The 23,414-nt window shown below is 41.6% G+C and overlaps 1 protein-coding gene across 7 annotated transcripts in view; it reads left to right on the top strand.

The window, feature by feature from the left end:
- Window positions 1-23,414, top strand: part of LOC126237512 (farnesol dehydrogenase-like) — a 269,788-nt gene that overhangs the window by 94,280 nt on the left and 152,094 nt on the right. For 3 of the 7 annotated variants that reach the window (XM_049947676.1, XM_049947677.1, XM_049947672.1), the window contains exons 1-2: window positions 2,833-3,022; window positions 18,219-18,381. The exons of 2 other annotated variants lie outside the window; for them this stretch is intronic. In XM_049947676.1, the coding sequence (XP_049803633.1) occupies window positions 2,891-3,022; window positions 18,219-18,381 (295 nt within the window). In that variant the 5' untranslated portion in view covers window positions 2,833-2,890. Of the gene's footprint in view, window positions 1-2,832; window positions 3,023-18,218; window positions 18,382-23,414 lie in introns of those variants that run through there. 2 more of the 7 variants (XM_049947673.1, XM_049947678.1) reach the window with 2 other exon arrangements.

Raw genomic sequence — 23,414 nt, forward strand, 5'->3', positions numbered from 1 at the left:
GCAACATGCGGTCGTGCATTATCCTGCTGAAATGTAGGATTTCGCAGGGATCGAATGGTGGGTAGAGCCACGGGTCGTAACACATCTGAAATGTAACGTCCACTGTTCAAAGTGCCGTCAATGTGAACAAGAAGAGACCGAGACGTGTAACCAATGGCACCCCATACCATCACGCCGGGTGATACGCCAGTATGGCGATGACGAATACACGCTTCCAACGTGCGTTCCCCGCGATGTCGCCAAACACGGATGCGACCCTCATGACGCTGTAAACAGAACCTACATTCATCCGAAAAAATGACGTTTTGCAATTCGTGTACCCAGGTTCGTCGTTGAGAAGACCTTCGCAGGCGCTCCTGTCTGTGATGCAGCGTCAACGGTAACCGCAGCCATGGTCTCCGAGCTGATAGTCCATGCTGCTGTAAACGTCGTCGAACTGTTCGTTCAGATGGTTGTCGTCTTGCAAACGTCCCCATTTGATCAGACAGGCATCGAGACGTGGCTGCACGATCCGTTACAGCCATGCGAAGAAGATGCCTGTCATCTCGACTGCCAGTGATACGTTGCCGTTGGGATCCAGCACGGCGTTCCATATTACCCTCCTGAACCCACCGATTCCATATTCTGCTAACAGTCATTGGATATCGACCAACGCGAGCAGCAATGTCGCGATACGATAAACCGCAATCGCGATAGGCTACAACCCGACCTTTATCAAAGTAAACCTTTATCAAAGTCGGAAACGTGATGGTACGCATTTCCCCTCCTTACACGGGGCATCACAACAACGTTTCACCAGGCAACGCCGGTGAACTGCTGTTTGTGTATGAGAAATCGGTTGGAAACTTCCCTCATGTCAGCACGTTGTAGGTGTCGCCACCGGCGCCATCCTTGTGCGAATGCTCTGAAAATCTAATCATTTGCATATCACAGCATCTTCTTCCTGTCGGTTAAATTTTGGTCTGTAGCACGTCATCTTCATGGTGTAGCAATTTTAATGACCAGTAGTGTATGATTAAGTGAGAAGGGTGGCATATCTTACAGGTTTATAGCTGCTGGATCTCTTTTTGTGGTGGGTTGTCATTAGTTGCCTACAAATTAATATTACTGCTTACTGGCGTTTTATGGTAGTAGGATAGTTATTCTGTTAACATGAAATGTTTTGCAAATGTAGTGTACGGTATGTATTTCCACTTTTAAGAGCCTTACGTGTGCCGAGTATCTTATGCTACACTTTATGATTGTCTTTCACTCGTGCACTAAATGACAGTCATTGGAGGTTAATTGACGTACGTCTGTACAACTATAAATAAATACAGCCAAACAGAATGTTCGGAACTTGTTTTTCAATGCCACCACGAATTCTCTCGAGTATGTAACAGAATGTTTCTCTCGTCGTCTCATACATTTGTAGAACTTGTCTGATTGTGCCGATAACTGACGACACAGTCCATAGTACTCGCCACGTTGCTTACGAGACAGCAAAGCTCATTCACACATCCGGCGTTATCTTTATTACCAGAAGCCGCTATGCAGCACTCGTATCCAAGCACAGAGGCGTCGCGGCATCCATCCCGTCCTAAGAGATTAAAATCGAACCTACTTCACACACAGAATGGTCTAACCTAACCTAGCTAGCCTCCTTGGCCCTGGCAAAAAAGGACGAAAGAGATCGGAAGGTCTAAGATGGAGCTATCGGGCGATGTTATCGGGTGACCTCTGGCGACAGTGTCTGATGGCTAGGCCGACCTTGAGCAGCGCAGGTCCGCTGGTCCGTCCGTTCACGCAGTTTTGCGGCAAGGCTGCTACAGATTTTCTAACCAACCATCTTGAAATTGTGGTGTCTCAGCCAGACACCACACGTGCTAGGTGGTAGCTTAAATCGGCCGCGGTCCGGTAGTACATGTCGGACCCGCGTGTCGCTACTGTGTGATCGCAAACCTAGCGCCACCACAAGGCAGGTCTCGAGAGACTGACTCGAACTCACCCCAGTTGTACGGACGACAGAGCTAGCGACTAGACGTACGAAGCCTTTCTCTCTCATGAGCCGAGAGACAGAATAGCCTTCAGCTAAGTTAATGGCTACGAACTAGCAAGGCGCCATTAGCCTTACAGTGATTGTAATTAGAGTCTCACTTGTGTTCACCATAGAGATGTACAAGAAGACATTAAAGATAAGTATATGAGAAGCTCCGTTCTTTTCTTCATAGCATTAATTACGTATCCTGTTCCAGTACTTCACGCCCGTCTGCGTTAGTCTCGCGTGCCCTTTAAGCCACCTCTATTTACAAGGTGTTGGCCCAGCTGCCGACACATCAGAAATAATGTTGTGTAGTCATAAAAGGGAGTGCGACAGAGGGTGAAGGGGAACAAACTACATCGAATACGCGTAATCTAGATTAAAAATATTCATGATTTTCCATAAGAAATATTTTTTGGTACGTCATAAAATGCATTCATGGTTAAATATATCTTAAAATATTCGAAAGATGTTCTAAAAATCCAAACACATTTAATTTCAGGTATCTTTCACTTTAGACACAGTTATTCAGAATCGCAATGGTTCTCGAGCATTCCATTCCGACATATTTCTACCGGCTCATATGGCGTAATCTGAGAGTATTCTCATACATTAAGAGACGATATTCAGCTGTTATGCCTACCGAGGTAACGTGTCGCTAGTATGTTTCTGACATTGAGTGCTAGATAGGAAGTAGCTCCATTAGCCGTCGTGGAGAGGGGAAGGGAGGGGAACAGCAGACTCCGTTGCGAAATGCGCGAATGAGTAAGCAGTAACAGCCACTCCCAAGGTCAGCAGAGAGCATAGACGTAACAGCGCCTGCCGGCTGCGCCATTTAGTAGCCGCCGAGCACAGAAGCGAACCGCAGTCATGGAGAGGTACGCAGGCCGCGTCGCACTGGTTACTGGCGCCAGTGCCGGAATAGGAGCGGCCATCACGCAGGCGCTGCTCAGGAAGGGACTCACCGTCGTGGGGCTCGCGAGGAGAGTGGACAGAGTTAAGGTGGGCCTAAACTCGTGTTCTTTTCAGGCCTGTCTACTGCAATCGCTGTTCCATACGTAATGTGTCAGTCATTTTATTTTCTTGCAACAATAATGAAATCTGATTTGGGTCAGATACGTTCGATTTATTTAAAATATCTTCAGTGGTCACTGTAACAGTTATGCGTATCCTTATAAATCATGTTAACGAGATCGTAAACAGCAGTGATGTTAAAATTGTGTGTCCTACATTGTTTCCGTGGTTCCTTGTATAAAAAGGTGTGTGATTTTTTAGCGTACTGTTTTCTTGTTTTTGTACGTCCTGATTCACTCGCTGTACAATGTTTTGATCTCGTGAAATGCGATTCCTTGTCTTGTTTTCTATGGCCGTGGCAACGTCTGTATTTCACTGTGTTTCTAAGAACCTAACTGTGTGTGTGTGTGTGTGTGTGTGTGTGTGTGTGTTCTTACGCGCAGAGATATTTTAGGACACTTGGCTGCAATCAAAACACAGTACACGAGGTGAATGCGAATCTATAAAAATATGCAAACGCAAAATACTGTGTGTCAGTGCAGAGTCAAGAAAATAGAACGCTTGTGTGTAGAAGAATGCTCCGAACCAGTATACTAGCTCAAAAACATAATAAGTGATTTTAAAGATGAGAACTACAGATGTTCTCGTTTCACCAGTTTATACAGACTCTTTACCCTAACTTACTAACCCTTCGTAAAATTTAAAGTTGCAGTGAAGCATAGGACAGGACATTTTGTACTTAATTTGGTATGCAACATACTATTGTAGATCTAACTGTAATTAACTAACGCATAACCTGTAAATACACTACGATGTCTTTCGAATAAAATGTGGATTGGTAAACTTCAGGGTGGTTTAGTAGCAATGTAATCATGTAATCTTTCCCCCCCCCCCCCCCTGAGTCCCACTTTTAGTGTTCTAGGGTTACCACCGAAGAGAACACAAGCGAATGCGCAACAATGAACGCCCAGATATAAACACTATGTGTGCGGGAGCAAACTGCGTGCGGTTGAGTTTTGTTGGCATTCGCCTGCGTTCGCTCATGTTTCCCTTATTTCCGTCGTTTAGTGAACCATCAAAGGAAGTTACTGCCCTCTTTGTTACAGTGCTAGCAGTACAAAAAGCTCTTGTGCTATTTTGTCCTTTTTTACGTGCGTTAAAATGAGAGATGGAGTAGCCGAAGAGAATGTAATCGCGCTGCTGAAATGGAAGAGATGCATATCACAGTTGCGAAAGGAAATATGACTGACAGAAAAATAACTAAGGTCCCAATGGGAGATGTGAGAAAGACGATAAATTTCATAGATACTTTCACCAGTCTGACACAGAATGAATAAGCATAACCGTTGTATTTATTTTTATTAAAAAATAAAAGCACAGTAAATTTCCTTGAAAGTAAATAAGTGCGAATATGCATCTATTACGCTGATTAAAAATACACGAACGACCGACTCATTTTCGTTGCGTACGTTCTTGGTAGCTCTAATAATATGACTGATGTATCACAGTTACGTTAGAGACTTTTGTTCATAAATAAAGGTGTTTTACGTGGGATCACACCATCTACCCTATAAAAAATACGTAGCAGATTTTATCAAGTAGCCCGTGTGATAGGTCGTATGCGTATCTCACATTTCATTAATCGTAGTTTATTGATAACTTCCTTATAACTATTGAATTGTGAAACAGATAGTAATGTTTCCGACTGCTAATAACCAGAGTGTAAATACTAAACTTTCTTCCGGTTATGCTGGTCGTCGGTGATCAGTGTTCTAATTTTAATTTTTCTGCTTAGTTGTAAAGGGAAGCCAGTGAAAAGCAACAACCGACACCTTTACGAAGTTTTGAACTAAAGCTAACGAAAGCTGAAGCTGCGATTCAGTGTTCACTACCTCCACGCATTTCATGTTTAGGTACAAATTCAGTCACCTAAATTCTTCTTTTAGTACTCTATTTTATTTACTCATTTTACTACGGTTTGAAGCTCCTCTTTTCGTTCTTCCGTGTTTGCGATTTAAAAACTGGGTTGTTTTGGAAATCAGCCTTATGCAAACACAATTAGTTGATTTTTATATTTACCCAGACATGTTTCGACACCAATGTGTCATCTTCTGTGGTCAAATTTTTATTTCTGTAAAGTATAATATCACATTTCTAATAATTTAACTGCTGCAGACCTAAAAAATACAATATTTGCAATTTTCTTAGTTTGGTTTAGACCAGGGGTCTCCGAAACCGGCCCGCGAGGACCGGCAAACCGGCCCGCGTTAGCTGGCCCCAGACACCCCCGGTATCCAGCCCGCCAAATATTTGAGGTGGTGCCTATACTGCCAACAACTGAGTTTCGAGGCCTATCGCGACCAATACACCGCGACATCGTCGGAGCTCTATCTTTACAAAGCGGAAGGTCATGGTTAAACTTGTGGCTATCCACAATAAACAGACAGACCATTCTCCGTGCGATAGTGAAAAAAAAAAAAAAAAGAACGGTTAACAGACTAGTTTGGTGAAAACTTTTTAAGTAAAAAAAATTCTTTGCATTTCATTCTACTCACGAGTCTGGTGCAAGACTTTCAAATGGACGTCACTGCGGTGACTAGCCTTAGCAATCAATCACTATGGAAGATGCTTCTTAAGCGAGGTTTCACTTTCTTTTGATTAGGTTGTAAAATACACATAGCAAGTAAATCGTATAAAATATTTTTATTTAAAGGCAATTTAATGAAAATACAATACCTGGTGTACATAATGATATTGGATATTTTAGTTGTAACTGATGTATAAAAATAACAGTAATTAATTTATATCTTGAAAACTCACAGTGTTAGAGTATTCACGTAAAGAAATTTAACATCTTAGTCATAATTAGTGACTTTTATGTAGCTGTAACTTTCCTTTCATAATTATCTCCAGTTTGGGATCAAGTTTACTGGCAGAGATAATCATCAGCGACTTCAGATTCTCATCACTTAATTTTGATCTGTAAATACTTTTTGCATGTTTCATTTTGCAGAAAGTTTTTTCACACAAATAAGTAGTGCCAAAAGCGGAAAAAAGCCGCGGGCAAATTTATGTAAATTTGGAAACTGTGTGGATGGAAGACACTTATAAAATTCCATTAATGTTAACTGAATGTTTTTCTTTAAAAAAGTCGCTACATTGCAAATCAATAATTTCAAACTGCAGTTCTGCGGGTAACGCTTCTATATCGACGTCAAAGGGGTTTTGAAATATCTTGATATCGTTTGAATTTGCATCGATATCTGAAAAACGTGATTCAAAATTAATTTTTAAAGCGCCAAAAACTTCAATTGTGAATGTTACAGGAAATGGAATCTCAGTTTCCTGACCGAATGTTTGGCATGTATTAAAATGCGTGAAGCATACTTTGTTCAACTCAGATTGAAACAAAGCAATATTTTGTCGAAGGGACAACATGCATGTGTAAATCAGGCAGAAGCTGGTTTTGACCTTGCAGTTTTAAATTAATGTCATTCATATGTTTAGTTAAGTCTGTATAAAATGCTAGCTTCCATAACCAATCTCCGTTCCGTAACTCAGCCAGAGGGCGATTCCTTTCGTTCAAAAAAATTTCAGTTACTATTCGGAGTTAAAAAAAAACGGGTCAGAACTTTACCGCAGCTAAGCTAGCCCACTGCAGTACAATATGGCAAGTCGCTTTCCTCAATATCTTCAAGAATCTCGCGGAACTGGCGATGACTGAGTGCATGGGATCTGATATAATTAACAACTGAAATAACTGGCTTTAAAACTTCTGACATATCTAAATGTTTTCCACACAAAGACTGTTGGTGAATAATACAATGCATTACTAATGGTTTTGAGCCACCGTCACTTTCTACGGCCTTAGAAAGGAGAGCAACACTTTTATTTTTCCCACACATGTTTTTGCCACCATCAGTTGCAATACATTTTAATTTCTTACACTGAAGATTGTTTTTCTGAACCGCCCTTTCAACTCCTTTAAAAATATCTTCGCCAGTGGTCGTCCCGTGAATACTGTGAACATCAAGGAGCTCTTCACACACTTCATAATTTTTGTCAATCCCTCGAATAAAAAGTAGTACTTGAGCAGTATCTGATACATCTGTTGACTCATCCACGGCCAAAGAGAACCAGTCTAAGTCTTGATTTTTGTCACGCAGTTGTGCTGATATACTTTGTATAATGTCATCTATTCTTCGAGCCACAGTGTTTGCCGACAAACTTATGTTTCTAAATAAATTAACTTTTTCTGGGCACATTTCTTCTGCTGTTGCAATAATGCAGTTCTTAATTAATTCACCGTCGTTAATGGCTTACGGTGTTTCGCTATTAAATGAGCCACACGAGTTGCAGCATGTTGTTCAGCATTTACTTTCTTAAACAGCGACTGCTGGGTTTTTAGCTGGCGTTTCAGAGACTCATACTGTTGTGTCGGCAGACTTGCCAACACTACGCACACTAATTGAAATAGGCGGCCAAGATGCACGCGCTAACTCACGAAGGATGGAGTGAGGTCTGAAACAGGAGACTTAATGAATGCCATAAAGAAAAGTACGTATCTTCTGGACTACTTAACTTTTAATCCATCCTTTGTATACATCGTTCTTGATGAGACATCTGGAGATTGTGGCGATACAAGTGCGACTCTTTAGATACAAGCTATCTAAGGCTAACGGCGCCTTGCTAGGTCGTAGACATGAACTTAGCTGAAGGCTATTCTGTCTCTCGGCAAATGAGAGCAAAGGCTTCGTCCGTATAGTCGCTAGCAACGTCGTCGTACAACTGGGGCGAGTTCTCGTACGTCTCTCGAGACCTGCCGTGTGGTGGCGCTCGGTCTGCGATCACACAGTGGCGACACGCGGGTCCGACATGTACTAATGGACCGCGGCCGATTTAAGCTACCACCTAGCAAGTGTGGTGTCTGGCAGTGACACCACACATACATTTCTAATCGTTCGAATCCTGGAGTAATTATGAGAGTGCTTAGTCTCATAATGACGTATTATATTGTATTCTTTGAACACTGATATTGCTTCATTGCAAATAATACACATTGGTTTGTTGCTTGACTCCACCACAAAATATTGACATCCCCACTGCTCTTTAAAAATTCTACAATCACTGTCAACCTTTCGTTTCTTTTCCATATTTGTACAGAACTTCACAAAAGATTGTAACCTGAAAATAAAATTGTGCTATTTAATACTAATAAAACTAGGGAGCAGTCTGCCTATACGAAATGCAATGAATTTATTTTTAAGGTACTTTAATTATTAAATTAAATGCTCACAATTACACTGTAGTTCCACTAAAAGACACAGTGAAAAAATACTCAAGTCGTGCTATACGTATTTCGATTTTCAGATTTTCCTTGTCTCTTCGAATTCAAACTTTGAATTGTGCTACACTTCGTCGTCTCACCTACTAGTACAGCGTATAAACACTAAAAAAGTCGTGAGACACTAGCAACATAGACATAGTCACGAAACAGAACTATCAAATATATGCTCTGGCTCTGCTACTAGCTACAAGACTACATAACTATATTGTTGCGCCGCTTGAAATAACATGGCGTTGACATACTCTACCTCTGTTACGTCTTGCAGTAATAGTGTTGCTAACAATGATTTTGAGATTTCGTTAACTTTGCAGGACGCTTTCGTGAAGAATATACAGTGAAATTCGGTGAAATTCGCCAAAATAAAATACGCCAGAATTTCGGTCAGGTACGTCCACCAATCAAAATTATGTAATTAAATAAAAATTGTAATTCGTTTCAGTTCTAGCTATTCCCACAACCTTAGATTTTTGCAATTTCATCTTTCCTTTAGCCTTACATTACGGTGATCATGGAGTGCTAGGGTGCTTTAATCACACTAGGTAGATCTTGGCCCTTATGACTTCGTGGAGGAGTCAATGTGGCCCGCGGACTAAAACGTTTGGAGACCCCTGGTTTAGACGCTCACTTTAAAATTACATCGCTAGCTAAACTGTATTATTATACATCAATTTCAGTGCTCGTTCCCATCGTCTTTTTGACAGCATGTCATCTGCAAACTAACCGTGATGAAAATTAATGCGTATTTGTGGAGAGCTGTTTCGAGGGTAGAGGTTATGTTCGTTTCTTTACTTACATTTTTCGTCCTGTTTCGAGTCCCCGGTTCGTGTCTCAATCAACTGCTATTTAGTGCATTGTTTTCAATCAGTTTTTCCGAATTTCTGCTCACTACTTCACCTGTCATGTACTTACAAAAAATGTGACGGAATGTAATCTGAGCAGACACTTCTGACAACACACTCAGTGAGAGGTGTTATGTTATTCTCATTGCTTACTTGTTCATCGTTGGTCTTGTGTTTGTTGTGGCACTGATTTCGGAAGTGTGTGTGTGTGTGTGTGTGTGTGTGTGTGTGTGTGTGTGTGTGTGTGTGTGAGAGAGAGAGAGAGAGAGACAGAGAGAGAGAGAGAGAGATGGAAAGAGGGGTAGCTTGGTAACCAAGAAAACAGAATTCCTTTTTCTGTTGTTATGTTTTTCGTGAGGAGTCACCTTTGTATAGTTCATTGAATGTTCCAAACAGTGTTTTGTTTCACAGTGTTGCGTTTTCATTCAGGAGTCTCTTTTCCTGTATTATTGCTCTTTGTATGTGGTAGTTCTCCTCAATTGTTAGGTTTTTTATAGAGACTGTTGGCCTCAGTAGACCGACTGGCATGAACTGAAGGTTAACTGATACATTCCAGCTTTGGAGAATTTGTCTGCAGAGGTATTCTTAGATCTTAGATTCTTCTGTACTGTGTTATTTGTGTGGAATGATATTTGTAGCCCTTATTTCTTCAGTATGTTTCACACCCTATGGACAGTTTTGTTGTGGCACTGATTTCGGAAGTGTGTGTGTGTGTGGAAGAACGAATGGAGGAGCTTCAAACCTTAGTAAAATGAGTATTTCAAAGCCAAGCCAAGCATTTCCCACAAAGGTCTACATCAAAGTCAAGAATACAACAATACAACTTCCTAAAACTATCCTCAATATCAGGTTTAACAAAATCTGTATGAGTAATAACATAACCCCTTGTTTTGGAAAAGTCAATGTAAATAGCAAGTTACCTGCAGCGCGAGTAGCCAATAGAAAAGTTATTTGGTTAGAAGAAGATATACGTTTCCTATATGCGAAAAAACAGCAGCTTAATCTTCAGCTGTACAAAATTGAATTAGCAAATCTCTTGGAAACACCAACTCATTTGGATGAGATAACTCAAGAAATCAGGTCTTACACAGAAACACTAACGAACAGAAAGAAAGAAAGACAAAATGAAACACTGAATCACCTCATGAAATCTGCCACAACAATAGATAAAGAAGACCGAGTAGGGACCGAACATCAGTTTCATGACAGACCAGTCAATTTAACTGACGTAGAATTAACGAAACAAGAAAGCGAATTACTTGAATAACATAAACACAACATAAGCACAAACATGTCACACAAAATCATAGAAAACCTGATCACAGAAACAGAATACATAATAAAGCAAGAAGAAAAGTTGGAGAACCCAAACTTCAGTGCCATCTTGACACAGCAACTTTTAGAAGAAGAGGTAAAACACGTAATAAAAGAGAACAAGACCTACATCATCTCAAAAACAAAAACAACAGAGCAATATATATATATATATATATATATATATATATATATATATATATATAAAAACAAAAAACTCCAAAAACACAAAGCAATCATCACCAGAGCAGACAAAGGTAATACACTTGTACTGATGAATGAGGCAGGGTACATCAAGAAAGCAGGGGAATTTATAGAACAAAACTGGGAGGTACCAAAGAAACATTAAAAAACTCTTAAAAACCCTCAGAGTCGCCATCACGGAAACTCGAGCCAAATACATGGCACAAAAGAATCCCAAAACACCAAGCCTCAATAGTTTACCAAAGATACATAAAAATAACTGTCCAATATGGCCTGTAACACATTTCAAAAATGCACCATCTTGCCACCTAGCGTACATACTAATTACATACAGTACTACAGAAATTATACACTTTCACAAGCAACAGAAACCTAAAAAATACCAGTGAATTGGTAGAGAAGACGAAAGATATAAACATACCATCAACAGCAACCCAGGTATCTTTTGACATCACATCCATGTACACAAATGTGCCAGTAGAAGAAACAATCAGCATTGTTAAAAAAAAAACAGCTGCAGTATCTAGGGGACATAATGAGTAACACATAGATGAACTAGAAGCCACCCTGAAGATTATATCAGAACAGAACTAGTTCACGTTCAAGAAAGAGTTCTATCAGCAAAAGGATGGCCTATCAATGGGCTCATCCATCAATGGTCTACTTGCAAACATATTTCTAAACCACATTGAAAACAATTCAATGAAATCATACATCCAAACCAGTACAAGATTATATACTGGAACAGATATGTACTTTTAGATGACATCATTTGCTTGATTGATGAAACAGATACCCAAATAAAACAATTACAGAGTGACATAAATACAGTTCACCAAAAACTATATTCACCATTGAGACAGAAGAGGAAATGAAGCTTAATTTCTTAGACATTACCATTTGCAGAATCAACAACAAACATATTTTAAGAAAACCTATAGCTCCAAGTACGACCATTCACATCAACTCCAACCACCCCCAAGGACACAAACTCTCAAGTTTCAGATACTTGCTACACAGGCTCAACAGAACTCCACTGGACAAACTCAGCTACACACAGGAACTAAAGTCCGCCCCCCAGTAGCTGAGTGGTCAGCGCGACGGAATGTCAATTCTAAGGGCCCGGCTTCGATTCCCGGCAGGGTCGGAGATTTTCTCCGCTCAGGGACTGGATGTTGTGTTGTCTTAATCATCATCATTTCATCCCCGTCGAAAGACTTGTACCAGGCAAATGGTCTACCTGATGGGAGGCCCTAGTAACATGACATTTATTTATTATTACAGGAACTAATACAATACACCAAAAAGCCAGAGAGAATGGGTATAACAAACAAATGATAAATAAACCGAACAACAAAATTAAAAACAAATTAAAAGAGAACAAACCGTCAACAAATCACCAAGAGAACCAAGAACACAAGCTCCAGACAACACAGGATATCGGTAACACCCTACAAAGAGTACCACATGGCACATACTAACATACAGTAACAAAAACGTCCGCAGCGTCAGAAACACACTGAACAAACAAAGGCTACAAATATTATTCCGCACAAATAACACAGTACAGAAGAATCTAAGATCTAACAACACCTCTGCAGACAAATTCTCCAAAGCTCGAATATATCAGTTAACCTGCAGTTCATGCCAGTCTGCCTGCTTAGGCCAAACATGCGGAAATTTCAAAATGAGGTACTCCAAACACCTCAGAGCCCTAAGAAGTGAGAGCACAAACTCCACATTTGCAGACCATCTTATACAAGAAAACCACCACCCAAAAAACGTGGAAACTGCTATTAACATCCTCAGAGAAAGCAACAGTCTCTATCAAAAACTCACAACAGAGGAGAACTACCACATACAAAAAGCAATAATACAGGAAAAGAGAGTCCTGAATGAAACTACAACACTGTGCAACAAAACACTGTTTGGAACACTCAATGAACTATACAAAGGTGACTCCCCAAAAAAACATAACAATAAAAAGAGGACTTCTGTTTTCTTGGTTACCACCCTACCCCTCTTTCCATCTCTCTCTCTCTCTCTCTCTCTCTCTCTCTCTCTCTCTCTCTCCCACCCACCCACACGCACACACACACACTTCCGAAATCAGTGCCATAACAAACACAAGACCAACGATTAACAAGTAAGCAATGAGAATAACATAACACCTCTCACTGAGTATGTGGTCAGAAGTGTCTGCTCAGATCACATTCCGCCACATTTTGTGTAAGTGCATGTGAAATGAAGTAGTGACCGAAAATTTATGAAAAACTGAGTGAAAACAATGCACTGAATAGCAGGAATAGCAGTTGATTGAGACACCAACGAGGGACACGGAACAGGACGAAAAATGTAAGTGCAGAAACGGACATAACCTCTACCCTCGAAACAGCTCGCCACAAATGGCTCTGAGCACTATGGGACTTAACATCTGTGGTCATCAGTCCCCTAGAACTTAGAACTGCTTAAACCTAACTAACCTAAGGACATCACACACATCCATGCCCGAGGCAGGATTCGAACCTGCGACCGTAGCAGTCGCGCGGTTCCGGACTGAGCGCCTGAACCGCTAGACCACCGCGGCCGGCGCTCTCCACAAATACGCAATAATTTTCTTCATGGCTAATTTGCAGTTGACATGCTTAAAAAAAAAAATACGAAGCTGCAAAGTTGGCCGCGGGGCATGGTGAGAATTATGATATGAATATGATTTGGCTTAGCGACGAAGCTCACTTTCATTTGGATGGGTTCGTCAATAAGTAAAACCGGTGCATTTGGGGGACTGTGAATCCGCGTTTCACGATAGAGAAGGCTCTTCATCTCAGCGGGTGACTGTATGGTGTGCTGTGTCCAGTCACAGAATAATCGGTGCAACATTCCTTGATGGCACAGTGACTACCGAACGCTACATAAAGGTTTTGGAAGATGATTTCATCCCCATTATCCAAAGTGACCCTTATTTCGACAAGATGTGGTTAATGCTAGACAGAGCTCGTCCCCACCGCTGCAGGAGAGTTTTTGTTGTCCTGGAGGAGCACTGGTTACCCAGAGTCCACTGGCATGGGCCTCGATGGTCCGCTACATTCTCCAGATCGGAGCAACGCGACTGCCTTTTGTGGGGCTATATTAAAGACAAGGTGTACAGTAATAACCTCTTAACCGATTACTGAGCCGAAAACAGCCATTCAGTAGGTCATCGACAGTATCGATGTTCCGACATTTCAGCGGGTCATGCAGAATTTCGCTATTCGTCTGCGCCACATTATCGCCAATGGTGGCAGGCATATCGAACATGTCATAACCTAAATCCGAATAAATGTGGTGACGTTCACACGTTGAATAAGTGTTGGTACGCCGTAGTTGGTAACTACGCTACTTTTTTTTCGTATAGTTCAATAATTGTCACCCTCTACGTGAGTGGCCCAAAGAGATTTTGAGTAATGGAATCCAGTACTTTGTGTTAGACAGCAAGAGTTCGTCGGAGACAAAGGTGTCCTTAGGAGCGGCCCAGATAAGTGTGATAGGACCGCTCATGGTCTCTCTTCACATGTACGATCTGAAGCATAAAACAAACAACGATCTGTGACTGCTGATGACGCTGCAGTGAACGGGAATGTTTCGCAGGTTAGTCTTTGGGTGATAGTAAATGTGAAAAATCTGAGTAACCGCAGATGAGTTGGAAAAACACGTGTTCAAATACAATACTAGTGCTACACTTCTTGACACAGTTCCGTGGATTAAATATTCAATCATAACGTTGCAAAGCGACATGAGATTGAAAGAAAACGTAAGGTAGGTTTTAACAGAAACGAGTGGTTGACTTTGATTTGTTTGGAGAATTCTAGGAAACTCAAACTTACTATAAAAGAGACCGCGTACTGGGAAATGTGCGATCCATCCGTGAGTACTGCTAGCGTTTTGGATTCCCACTATGTCGGATTGAAGGAAGGACTTCTTTTGCCTTTACAGTTATATCTACCTGTTCTGACCTCAGTTTCCTCTTTTAACTGGCTGTCCTATGTCCCTCTTTCTTTTGGGTTTGTATTGTAAGGCAACTTTGGAATCCTTGTTCCTTCCATTCGTTCAAAATGTTTTTCAGGTTTTGTTTATGTTCCTCTGTTTCGTTATTTACTGCAAAAATGTTAAGTTTTCATCTAATGTTTTCATTAGGAGTCTCGTTAAGTCTTCGACTGCTCGTAAAAATTTTATTTCAGCCACTTGACACGGCTAGTATATTTTCTCTTCGTAGCCCGGGACTAGAACAGTTACAGCTATCGTCTCGTAGAATTTAGTGTTTCTGTCTCTATTTTTCAATGATCTGCTGAGTTTATGACGTATGCTCTGACAACTCTGTAATTTAACATCTACATTCTTATCTTTGTTAACGGTAATAGAGCTACCCCGGTAACTGAAGTGGTGAACTTGTTCCACAACTTGATCTTCAGTTACAATTTTGTTTAGTAATGGGTATTTCCTATTGAATGCCATTATATCAGTTTCATTTACCGCCGTCTTAAAATTAAGCTCCTTTGCATTAAGTGTAAACGATGGATTTATATTTGTAGTTGGTTTTCAGAATTTGCTAGTAATACAATGTCATCATCATATAATAGTATGTTAATGTATTTATTCTCGTCCCTATTGATCCTTTCGGACGCTGTTCCTTTCCATTTTCGGATGAGATTGTCTGTATAAGTATTAAAATAGCAGGCGGTGAAGTACACCATTGTCTCACGTCTTGGTTTATTATTATCTCTTATCCGATGTGATTTGGGCCATCAAGAGTAAGTTCAGATGTAATTCTTGATGCATTTTATTGAGTGATTTGGGTAGGCATATTTTTGCCATAATTTCATACAGGGACTACGTCCACACTTTTTTTTCAAAATCAGTAGTTTGCTAAATTCTTCTCTTTCGTGTTTTATTTGTCACACAATAAATCTATAATTTATTACGAAATAATTTCACGTCACCTATACTATATATTAGTAACGCATGACTGACTGATCCCGACAGGGACTGGTAGCCAGATTTCTCTCCTATTGCGAGTGGAAACTTTGACCACTTCAGCTGTCCTTACGTGCTCCCAGCACCAACCGAAACCTCCATATGTTGCACCGTCCACATCCCTAATGCTCGCACAATATGTGGTTCCCGCAACAGGAAGGCAACAGGCATAGTTACCTGTTTGGAGGACACTGCATATTAAAAAACAGACACTGTAAACTAAAATGTGTGTTACACGCCTCGACAGGTTATAAACGACGATAACAACATTATTTCTCCCTGTTGCGGGAATCACATAATGTGCGAGCATTTCGGAATATGGGCGGTGTGGCATATGGGGGTTTGGAGCCGTGCGGGAAGCATGCATGGGTAGCCGAAGTGGTCAATGCCACTACTCGCGATAAGCCGAAAATCCGGGTTCGAGTCCCAGTCGGGCACAAATAATCGTTCCTCACGAATAAGATAGTAGAGCTGACGTCAAAATCATTTCCCAGTTTGCGAAACCATTTTGTAATATTTAATACTAGCTGTGGATCGTCAGCAGTCAATTCCATCAGACATGCAACCAGATAAAACACAGACATTGTAATTAAAATATATTGTCACTGCATGACCTTTCTTTTTCCAGGTGTAACTCTTTATTACAGGTATGTGTTTTCCTATTTAATACATCTGAATATATTTTGTAGATACTAGTTGACATATTAATAAGTCTAAAATTTGGAGTGTTGTTGCGATCCTCTACTTTAAACAGTGGCAGTTTTGCTCTAAGCCACCCTTTTTGAATTTTAGTGTGTAGCCAACAGGCACTGATCACATGTAAAATTCTAAGCTTCTGGAACAATCCACTATGCTTAATCAGCTTTAATATTAATCACGCCAGGTTCTTTACATTTCTTGCGTTTTGGTTTTTTAATTATTGTGCCATTTATTATAAAGTTATGAAATATGTCATAACATAATGAAATATACTTTCGTAGTGACAACTTGCCTTCAGATTATACCACAGCTTCTTCTAATGTTTTGGCCATTGTTCGTGACTTAGTGCACTTGTACTTAAGTATCTTAATTTTTGAAAGCCAAGTATTGTCTTTCATATAGGTTGTAATTGATAACTAATCTCTACTTCTAATTTATCGGCCGCGCGGAGTAGCCGTGCGGTCTGGGGCGTCTTGTCACGGTTCGCACGGCTCTCCCCGTCGGAGTGTGTGTTTTGTCCTTAGGGTAAGTTAGTTGAAGTTAGATTAAGTAGTGGGTAAGCCTAGGGACCGATGACCTCAGTAGTTTGATCACGTAGTCCTTATCACAAATTTGCAATTTCTAATTTATCTCAGCGAGCTATTTTTATTAGTGACTTTGTTTATTTCCTCATCAGTCTGCAGTTTCCTCTTGCTTGGTCATTGAGAGATTGCAGCAAACTCTAGTATGCTCTTTGTTCTCCTTTATTTCTTCAATTCCCTCATTCCTTTTTTGCTTTCCTAGTGTTTCACCTGTTGCTTAACTTATACAGTATTTGTATCCCTTCCTAAATTAATATTGTTTTGTGTAAGTGAATTCGCTAAATAATACAGTCTTTATTGGTAGAGTTCTAAAGGATTATTTAATAATCTTACTTTAACATTGGTTGATTTGACTTTGTCTTTAAGCAATGAGTGCATGAGTCTCTTCCACCTGGTTGCTAGGGCTGTATCGGCATAATCAGAAAATGGGCGCTAAAAATATCACACTCTGCGAAAATTTTAAATGTCCTTAACTAAGGAACCAGACATCTTTTTCACTAGAATGTAATAGATAATTGACCTAACTCCTGTGTTAGTCAACGTGCACTTATCAATATCCTTATTCTGGAAGAACGTGTAGCTTACCTTGAGGTTGTTGTGAGTGTAGGAAAATTTAGTTTCATTTACAGTATATTCCCAATATTTTCCCACGACATGTTTAACTACTCTGGCATTCCAATCTTCACGTATGTAAATCAAGTTTGTATCATTTATTACATCTTACAGAAGCTGCAGCTTTTCGAAATGATCTGAGTTCTGTACTCGTTCTTCAGAAAAGTAAACTTCATCACAGTTAGGTGCCCTCGGTCTATTATGAACCTAGCAGTCATTAGTCTCTTACTGTGAAAGGCGTAAGAAGTAATTCTTTTCTTCTGTTTTCAACCTACCTTAATGGCTACGCCAGCCTGCGCAGTCGTGTGACCTATTTGCACACTCGAAGTTTATACTCTACTTGTTGGCAGATGGAAGCGATTTAAAAGTGTTTCCCATTTACGCTCTCCTCCATCAGCCACTGCGCTGGGTGTCAGCTTGGACTATGAGAATAGTACGTGCCTATACGTAGCGACTTTTCAGGTACACAAGCCTGAACTCCGTCACTACCAATGTTATTGCCACAATTTTCACTTCATAAAACCAAAATGAGAGTACTTCGTGGCTCGCTCCTCATCGCGCAACGTCTGCGTCCACAGGCCCTGGAGCTGAAGGATGCTCCAGGCAAGCTGCACGCTCTGCAGGGAGACGTGGCCGACGAGCAGAGCATCCTGGCGGCCTTCAAGTGGATCAGGGATAACCTCTCAGGCGTCGACGTCCTCATCAACAACGCCGGGATACTCGTAGAAAGCGAGCTTACGTGTAAGTAAAAAGTCTGTCAATTACAGCCAATTGCTATGCCACTCTGGGTCTTTAGTTCCTCATTCCACCACGAAGTAACATAAATATGAGTTCAATAGCACGAAGGCATTAGCGCAGCGTCCTTAAAAACATTTTACGGCTTGCGAAGATAGAGAGGACACAGTATGTTGTTCTTGAATGGAGAGAAACTTCACGTGTGCCCCGGGAAATTGTGCTCTTTATGTTACACGTTTAAGTCCTAGAAGACAGCATTATTAGCTTCCCCGTGTTTGGAGGGTACCGTCATCCCGCAACTGTGTATTTAACTAATGAAAGGTCGCTTCCGCTGATATCCGCTCCCTGTAAAACAGTGCACAGTAAGAATGTGTTCCAAAACGGTGCGCGTTTTTAAGGAGCTATCTTTCGGGGTCTTTTGATGACAGAGGTAGCGGAGTAAAGTGTTGTATATAGCCCTTGGCTTAGCGACTGTCTGTATTACCTATCGGAAGAATGGTCATACTTTATGTAGTCTACAGTACACGGTCAAAATTTAAACATTGCACAATTCTTCTACCCCAGGAACATTGAGCTAATCGGCCGGTTGATTTTCATTAGAGGTGTCTGTGGTAGTCCTTAGGTGGCTAAAAACGCAATTTGTTGATGGGTGCTTCCTGAGAAATCCCCGGTCAACCCTGATTTTTAGGTACGAAAAGTACCAATTGCGGGGACGGTCACTTCCGTAATTCTTGTTCATGGCAAATCTTTGAAATTTTTACCATAGTTTGTTAAGATGATATTCTCAGGGAATCTGGAAATTTTTTTTGACACCTTTATCTGTTACTGCCGCGCGGGGTTAACCGAACGGTCTCGTGCGCTGCAGTCATGGACTGTGCGGCTAGCCCTGGCGGAGGTTCGAGTCCTCCCTCGGGCATGGGCGTGTGTGTGTTTGTCCTTAGGGTAATTTAGGTTAAGTAGTGTGTTAGCTTAGGGACTGATGACCTTAGCAGTTGGGTCCCATAAGATTTCACATGTATATTTCTGTTACTGAGATCCAGAGGTTCAAAGTTACTGCACATTTGTAACAAATTGTACACGTAATACCCAGCTTCAGGCGCAAGTGTACTTTCAACTGACGCAGTGGAGACGTAACAGTGGTTCTAGGGTCATCGCAAGGGTTTCTCAGGTCGCCACACTAAATTCTACGTCAGCATTTCTTCCCAGTAAAATTTGATGACACGCTGTCTCTGAATAATGGACTGTCACACGCCTATAGAGGTCACTTCAGTGACAAACAGGGGATAAAAGGGGAATAACATGCCTGAAGGAAGGTTAAGATGACTGCCAAAAATCCTGTAAAACTGGAAAGATCGCAAATTTGTTAAAATATATCTCATACACATTTACTCTTTTAAGATATGAATCGTAAGCCGGGCGTTTTCGATGAATTGCGATCTTTGAGCAAAGCATCCAGAAAATGTAAGGTAAACGATTTTGTGTGAACCTTAGATTATTGTTAGTTATTGTTTGTGTGTCAAGTATATAAATGCGTCGAAGTATAAAAAATATATTTTCTAAATTGTAATGAGCTACAGAATTCGTTTTCGTATAAGCAGTACACACATTGTAGCAGGGAAAAGAAAGGAACCAGCGGGAAGATACTCCTTTCGGAGCACAGACAAGGCGAAAGTATTCGTCCTTAAGACTCTGACAGAAAAGAAGGGAACCAGCTGCCTCATTCGAACTCCCACACCAAAAGTTTTGACATGCGAATATAATCGCTCTTTTTTGTGCTCAAAGAGGGTAGCAGAGAGACAGTGGTGGTGGAAAAGAAAGGAGGCAGTACCAGTGCGAAAGAGGGAGAGGAGAGAGTGATGGTGGGAGCGAGAAAGTGGCAGTGAAAGAGAGAGAGAGACATGCGTGGATATAGTAGTGGTGGGAGCAAACGAGACACCAGACATCGGAAACGAATAATATAGATGAGCGGCAACCATCATGGGTTAGGGGATCTGCATCGTTCCAGATGTGTAGGTAAGGGGCATGTCCATTTTTGAACGAAATTTTAATGGTTCTTCACTTGTCATTCTTTTAAAGAGCAACATACTCGCCTTTTTTGTGCTCCGACAGGAAATTTCTCCGAAAGTCCGTGACCACTTTCGACTTTCAACTGGATCTGAAAGTGCCATTCTGTGCAAAACTTAAGCACGAACGTAACTTCCTAATAATGTGTCACTGCAAAGTAACAAATCTTGATGAAACTTGCACCATACATAGAAAGAACTGCAACACTATAGTACAGTAGGTAACTGAATGACAAGTGCAGTGAGACGAGCAGAAATGCTACCTCGGTTCGAAATGAATCGTTACGCTGAAGTCTCCGCGGTTCATGATGGTTCACATGAAAGTACGAATGACGAGGCACGCTTCTTCATAGGGTGTGTGATAACTGCGGACGGCAATGCATACGCGGCAACCTGCTCCCATGTTGGCCACAAGGTTGGTGAGGATTTCTTATGATAGGGCGTTCAATTCCGCCACCAGCGCGATGGCCGTTGGTGGATGCGGACACGTAATACGTCTGACCGACGCATCCCACACGTGCGAATGGTCAGAGATTTGTTTCAGCCACTGGAGGGCACCACTGAGATGCTGAAAAACCTGAACTGGCTGATTCTTGAAGGTAGACGCCAACCATCCCGCGAAAGCCGGCATACAGAATTAAAAAAAAAAAAAAAAAACTTTTATCGAATGTGGAATCTAGCCATATACCTTTCGTTCCCATAGGGACCGCAGAGATCAGATCAGCGTCCACACATGAATTAAAAATTAATCTCCTGCCGCCCCGTATGTGAATGGAGTGGGCAGAAACCCTAATATTTGACACAATGGAAGCAGTCTCTGCCACGGACTTCACTTTGATTTCCATAGTATGGAAGGTCTTACAAACAAAACGGGCGAGTAGCAGACAATGAATAATGAAAGACCCTATTAAAGACACACTGTCGGTATGGAAACAAATAGTTTTGCCGATACAACGAACGAGTATACACAGCTGCACTCGCAACACTGGCAACACTGGTGATCTATAAGGGTGCGTCTAGTTTGAAACAACGCAACAGACGCGTAAATTAGATTCAAAAATTGACCTCATGTGAATTTATCATTGTGGATACTAGGTGCCCTCCATGTCATCCGGCTGGAACCAGCTTTTTTGTGTGGGGATCTGTAAAAGCGTTTGTGTATTCCAGCCGTGTTGATAGTGTCTGTTAACTCTGAGAACACATTGTGGATGGTTGTCAGCGCATTTGGAATGTGTGCGGGCATCGATGATGTGAAGCGCTGAGGTCTCCCTTCAGACCAATGGTGGCCATGTGAAAAATATCTTGCCATGTGTTTGTCCTTAAGAGCATGTCTGCAGTCTGGATCCTCGGGGATTCTGTTGCAAGGTGTTCCTGTATTCTGTCTTAATACGTCGTATCGGGGAAACGGCTTGAGGACAAATGTTTATGAGGATTATTTGCTTATTTAATTGTCCTCTATAATAGCAAACATTCTGAATACGTAGTATCTGGAACCTTTCCTTCGTGAGTGGTGAAATGTGCCGGTGAAGTTTCCACGACAGCTGCCGGCTTCAATAAAAGTTTCCTGGGCGTTCGAGCAGAACGTAATTTTATTTCACGAACCAATGTTTCTGTAATTCGAAAGTAAACGAACTCCTCGTGTATAAAAGAACATGCTAGAAAAGCTTTGCTGGCTAATGAAAGTTTGCATTAATACCTAACTGCGCATTCCAGGTCGGGAACCCACTTCAACATCTATAGTGCCGTCATTCAGGAACTGATATTGGCCTATCCAGTATGTCACTCTTCGGGATCTGTGAGCTTTTAGACCAACATGATAGTGCTTGATGTGGTCAGTTTCCACAGCTCGTTGTCTGCTGATTAGCATTACTGCCTCTAGATCAGACATCGTTTTGCCGGCCGGAGTGGCCGTGCGGTTCTAGGCGCTACAGTCTGGCACCGCGCGACCGCTACGGTCGCAGGTTCGAATCCTGCCTCGGGCATGGATGTGTGTGATGTCCTTAGGTTAGTTAGGTTTAAGTAGTTCTAAGTTCTAGGGGACTGATGACCTCGGTAGTTAAGTCCCATAGTGCTCAGAGCCATTTGAACCAGATCAGCCGGTATGGAGTTTCTCTGCTTTGCGACAACGTAATGTGTCTTCATCATAATATCATCGATGTCCATGTTGTCGAAGTGGTATTGAAAAGAGAGACTTTCCGTAAGTGGCAATAGTACCCCATATGGTTTAAATGGCTCTAAGCACGATGGGACTTAACATCTGTCGTCATCAGTCCCCAAGTCTTAAAACTACTTAAACCTAACCTAAGGACATCACACACATCCATGCCCGAGGCAGGATTCGAACCTGCGACCGTAGCAGCCGCGTGGTTCCGGACTGAAGCGCCTAGAACCGCTCGACTACAGAGGCCGGCGCTATACAATCATTTCATTTGGTCACAGCAAAAGTCGTCCAGAAAAAAATTTCATCTCTAAGACCTACAAACCTACCTCTTCTTCAACGGGTCGTGTGAACATCCTGAGATCGGGAAGGAATGCTTGCCTACTTATAAGAGGCATTTATCAAGCAAAGGTCTAAGGGGACGATCAAAACGTTTCTGTTTGACGACGGTACTGTGCGGAATCAGTACGTCAATCAGGCAAAATCGCCGTGAGCCCTGTGGCAATCGTGCCACCGACGCACCAAGTTCAAGAAACCTCCGTGTCCTACTGCGCGAAGAAGTCCGTTACTGCCTGCTGCACATCTTTACTTGACAGGAAATGTCAACCCGTCAAGGGCTTTCTTAAAGGTCCGAAGGCGTCGTAATGGCATGGGGAGAGATGATGACCACAGAACGGGTCACGAGAGTCTCCCAATTCAGTTGGTGTAATGTCTGCGTTACGACATTTGCGACAAAAGGACGTGCATTAGCGTGAAACAGCGGCACCCCTTTTCGCACGGAACCTGTCGCACCATTCCGCAGTGGTGGATTCTGACAC

This window comes from Schistocerca nitens, chromosome 2 (genome assembly GCF_023898315.1).
Source record: "Schistocerca nitens isolate TAMUIC-IGC-003100 chromosome 2, iqSchNite1.1, whole genome shotgun sequence".
NCBI lineage: Eukaryota > Metazoa > Arthropoda > Insecta > Orthoptera > Acrididae > Schistocerca > Schistocerca nitens.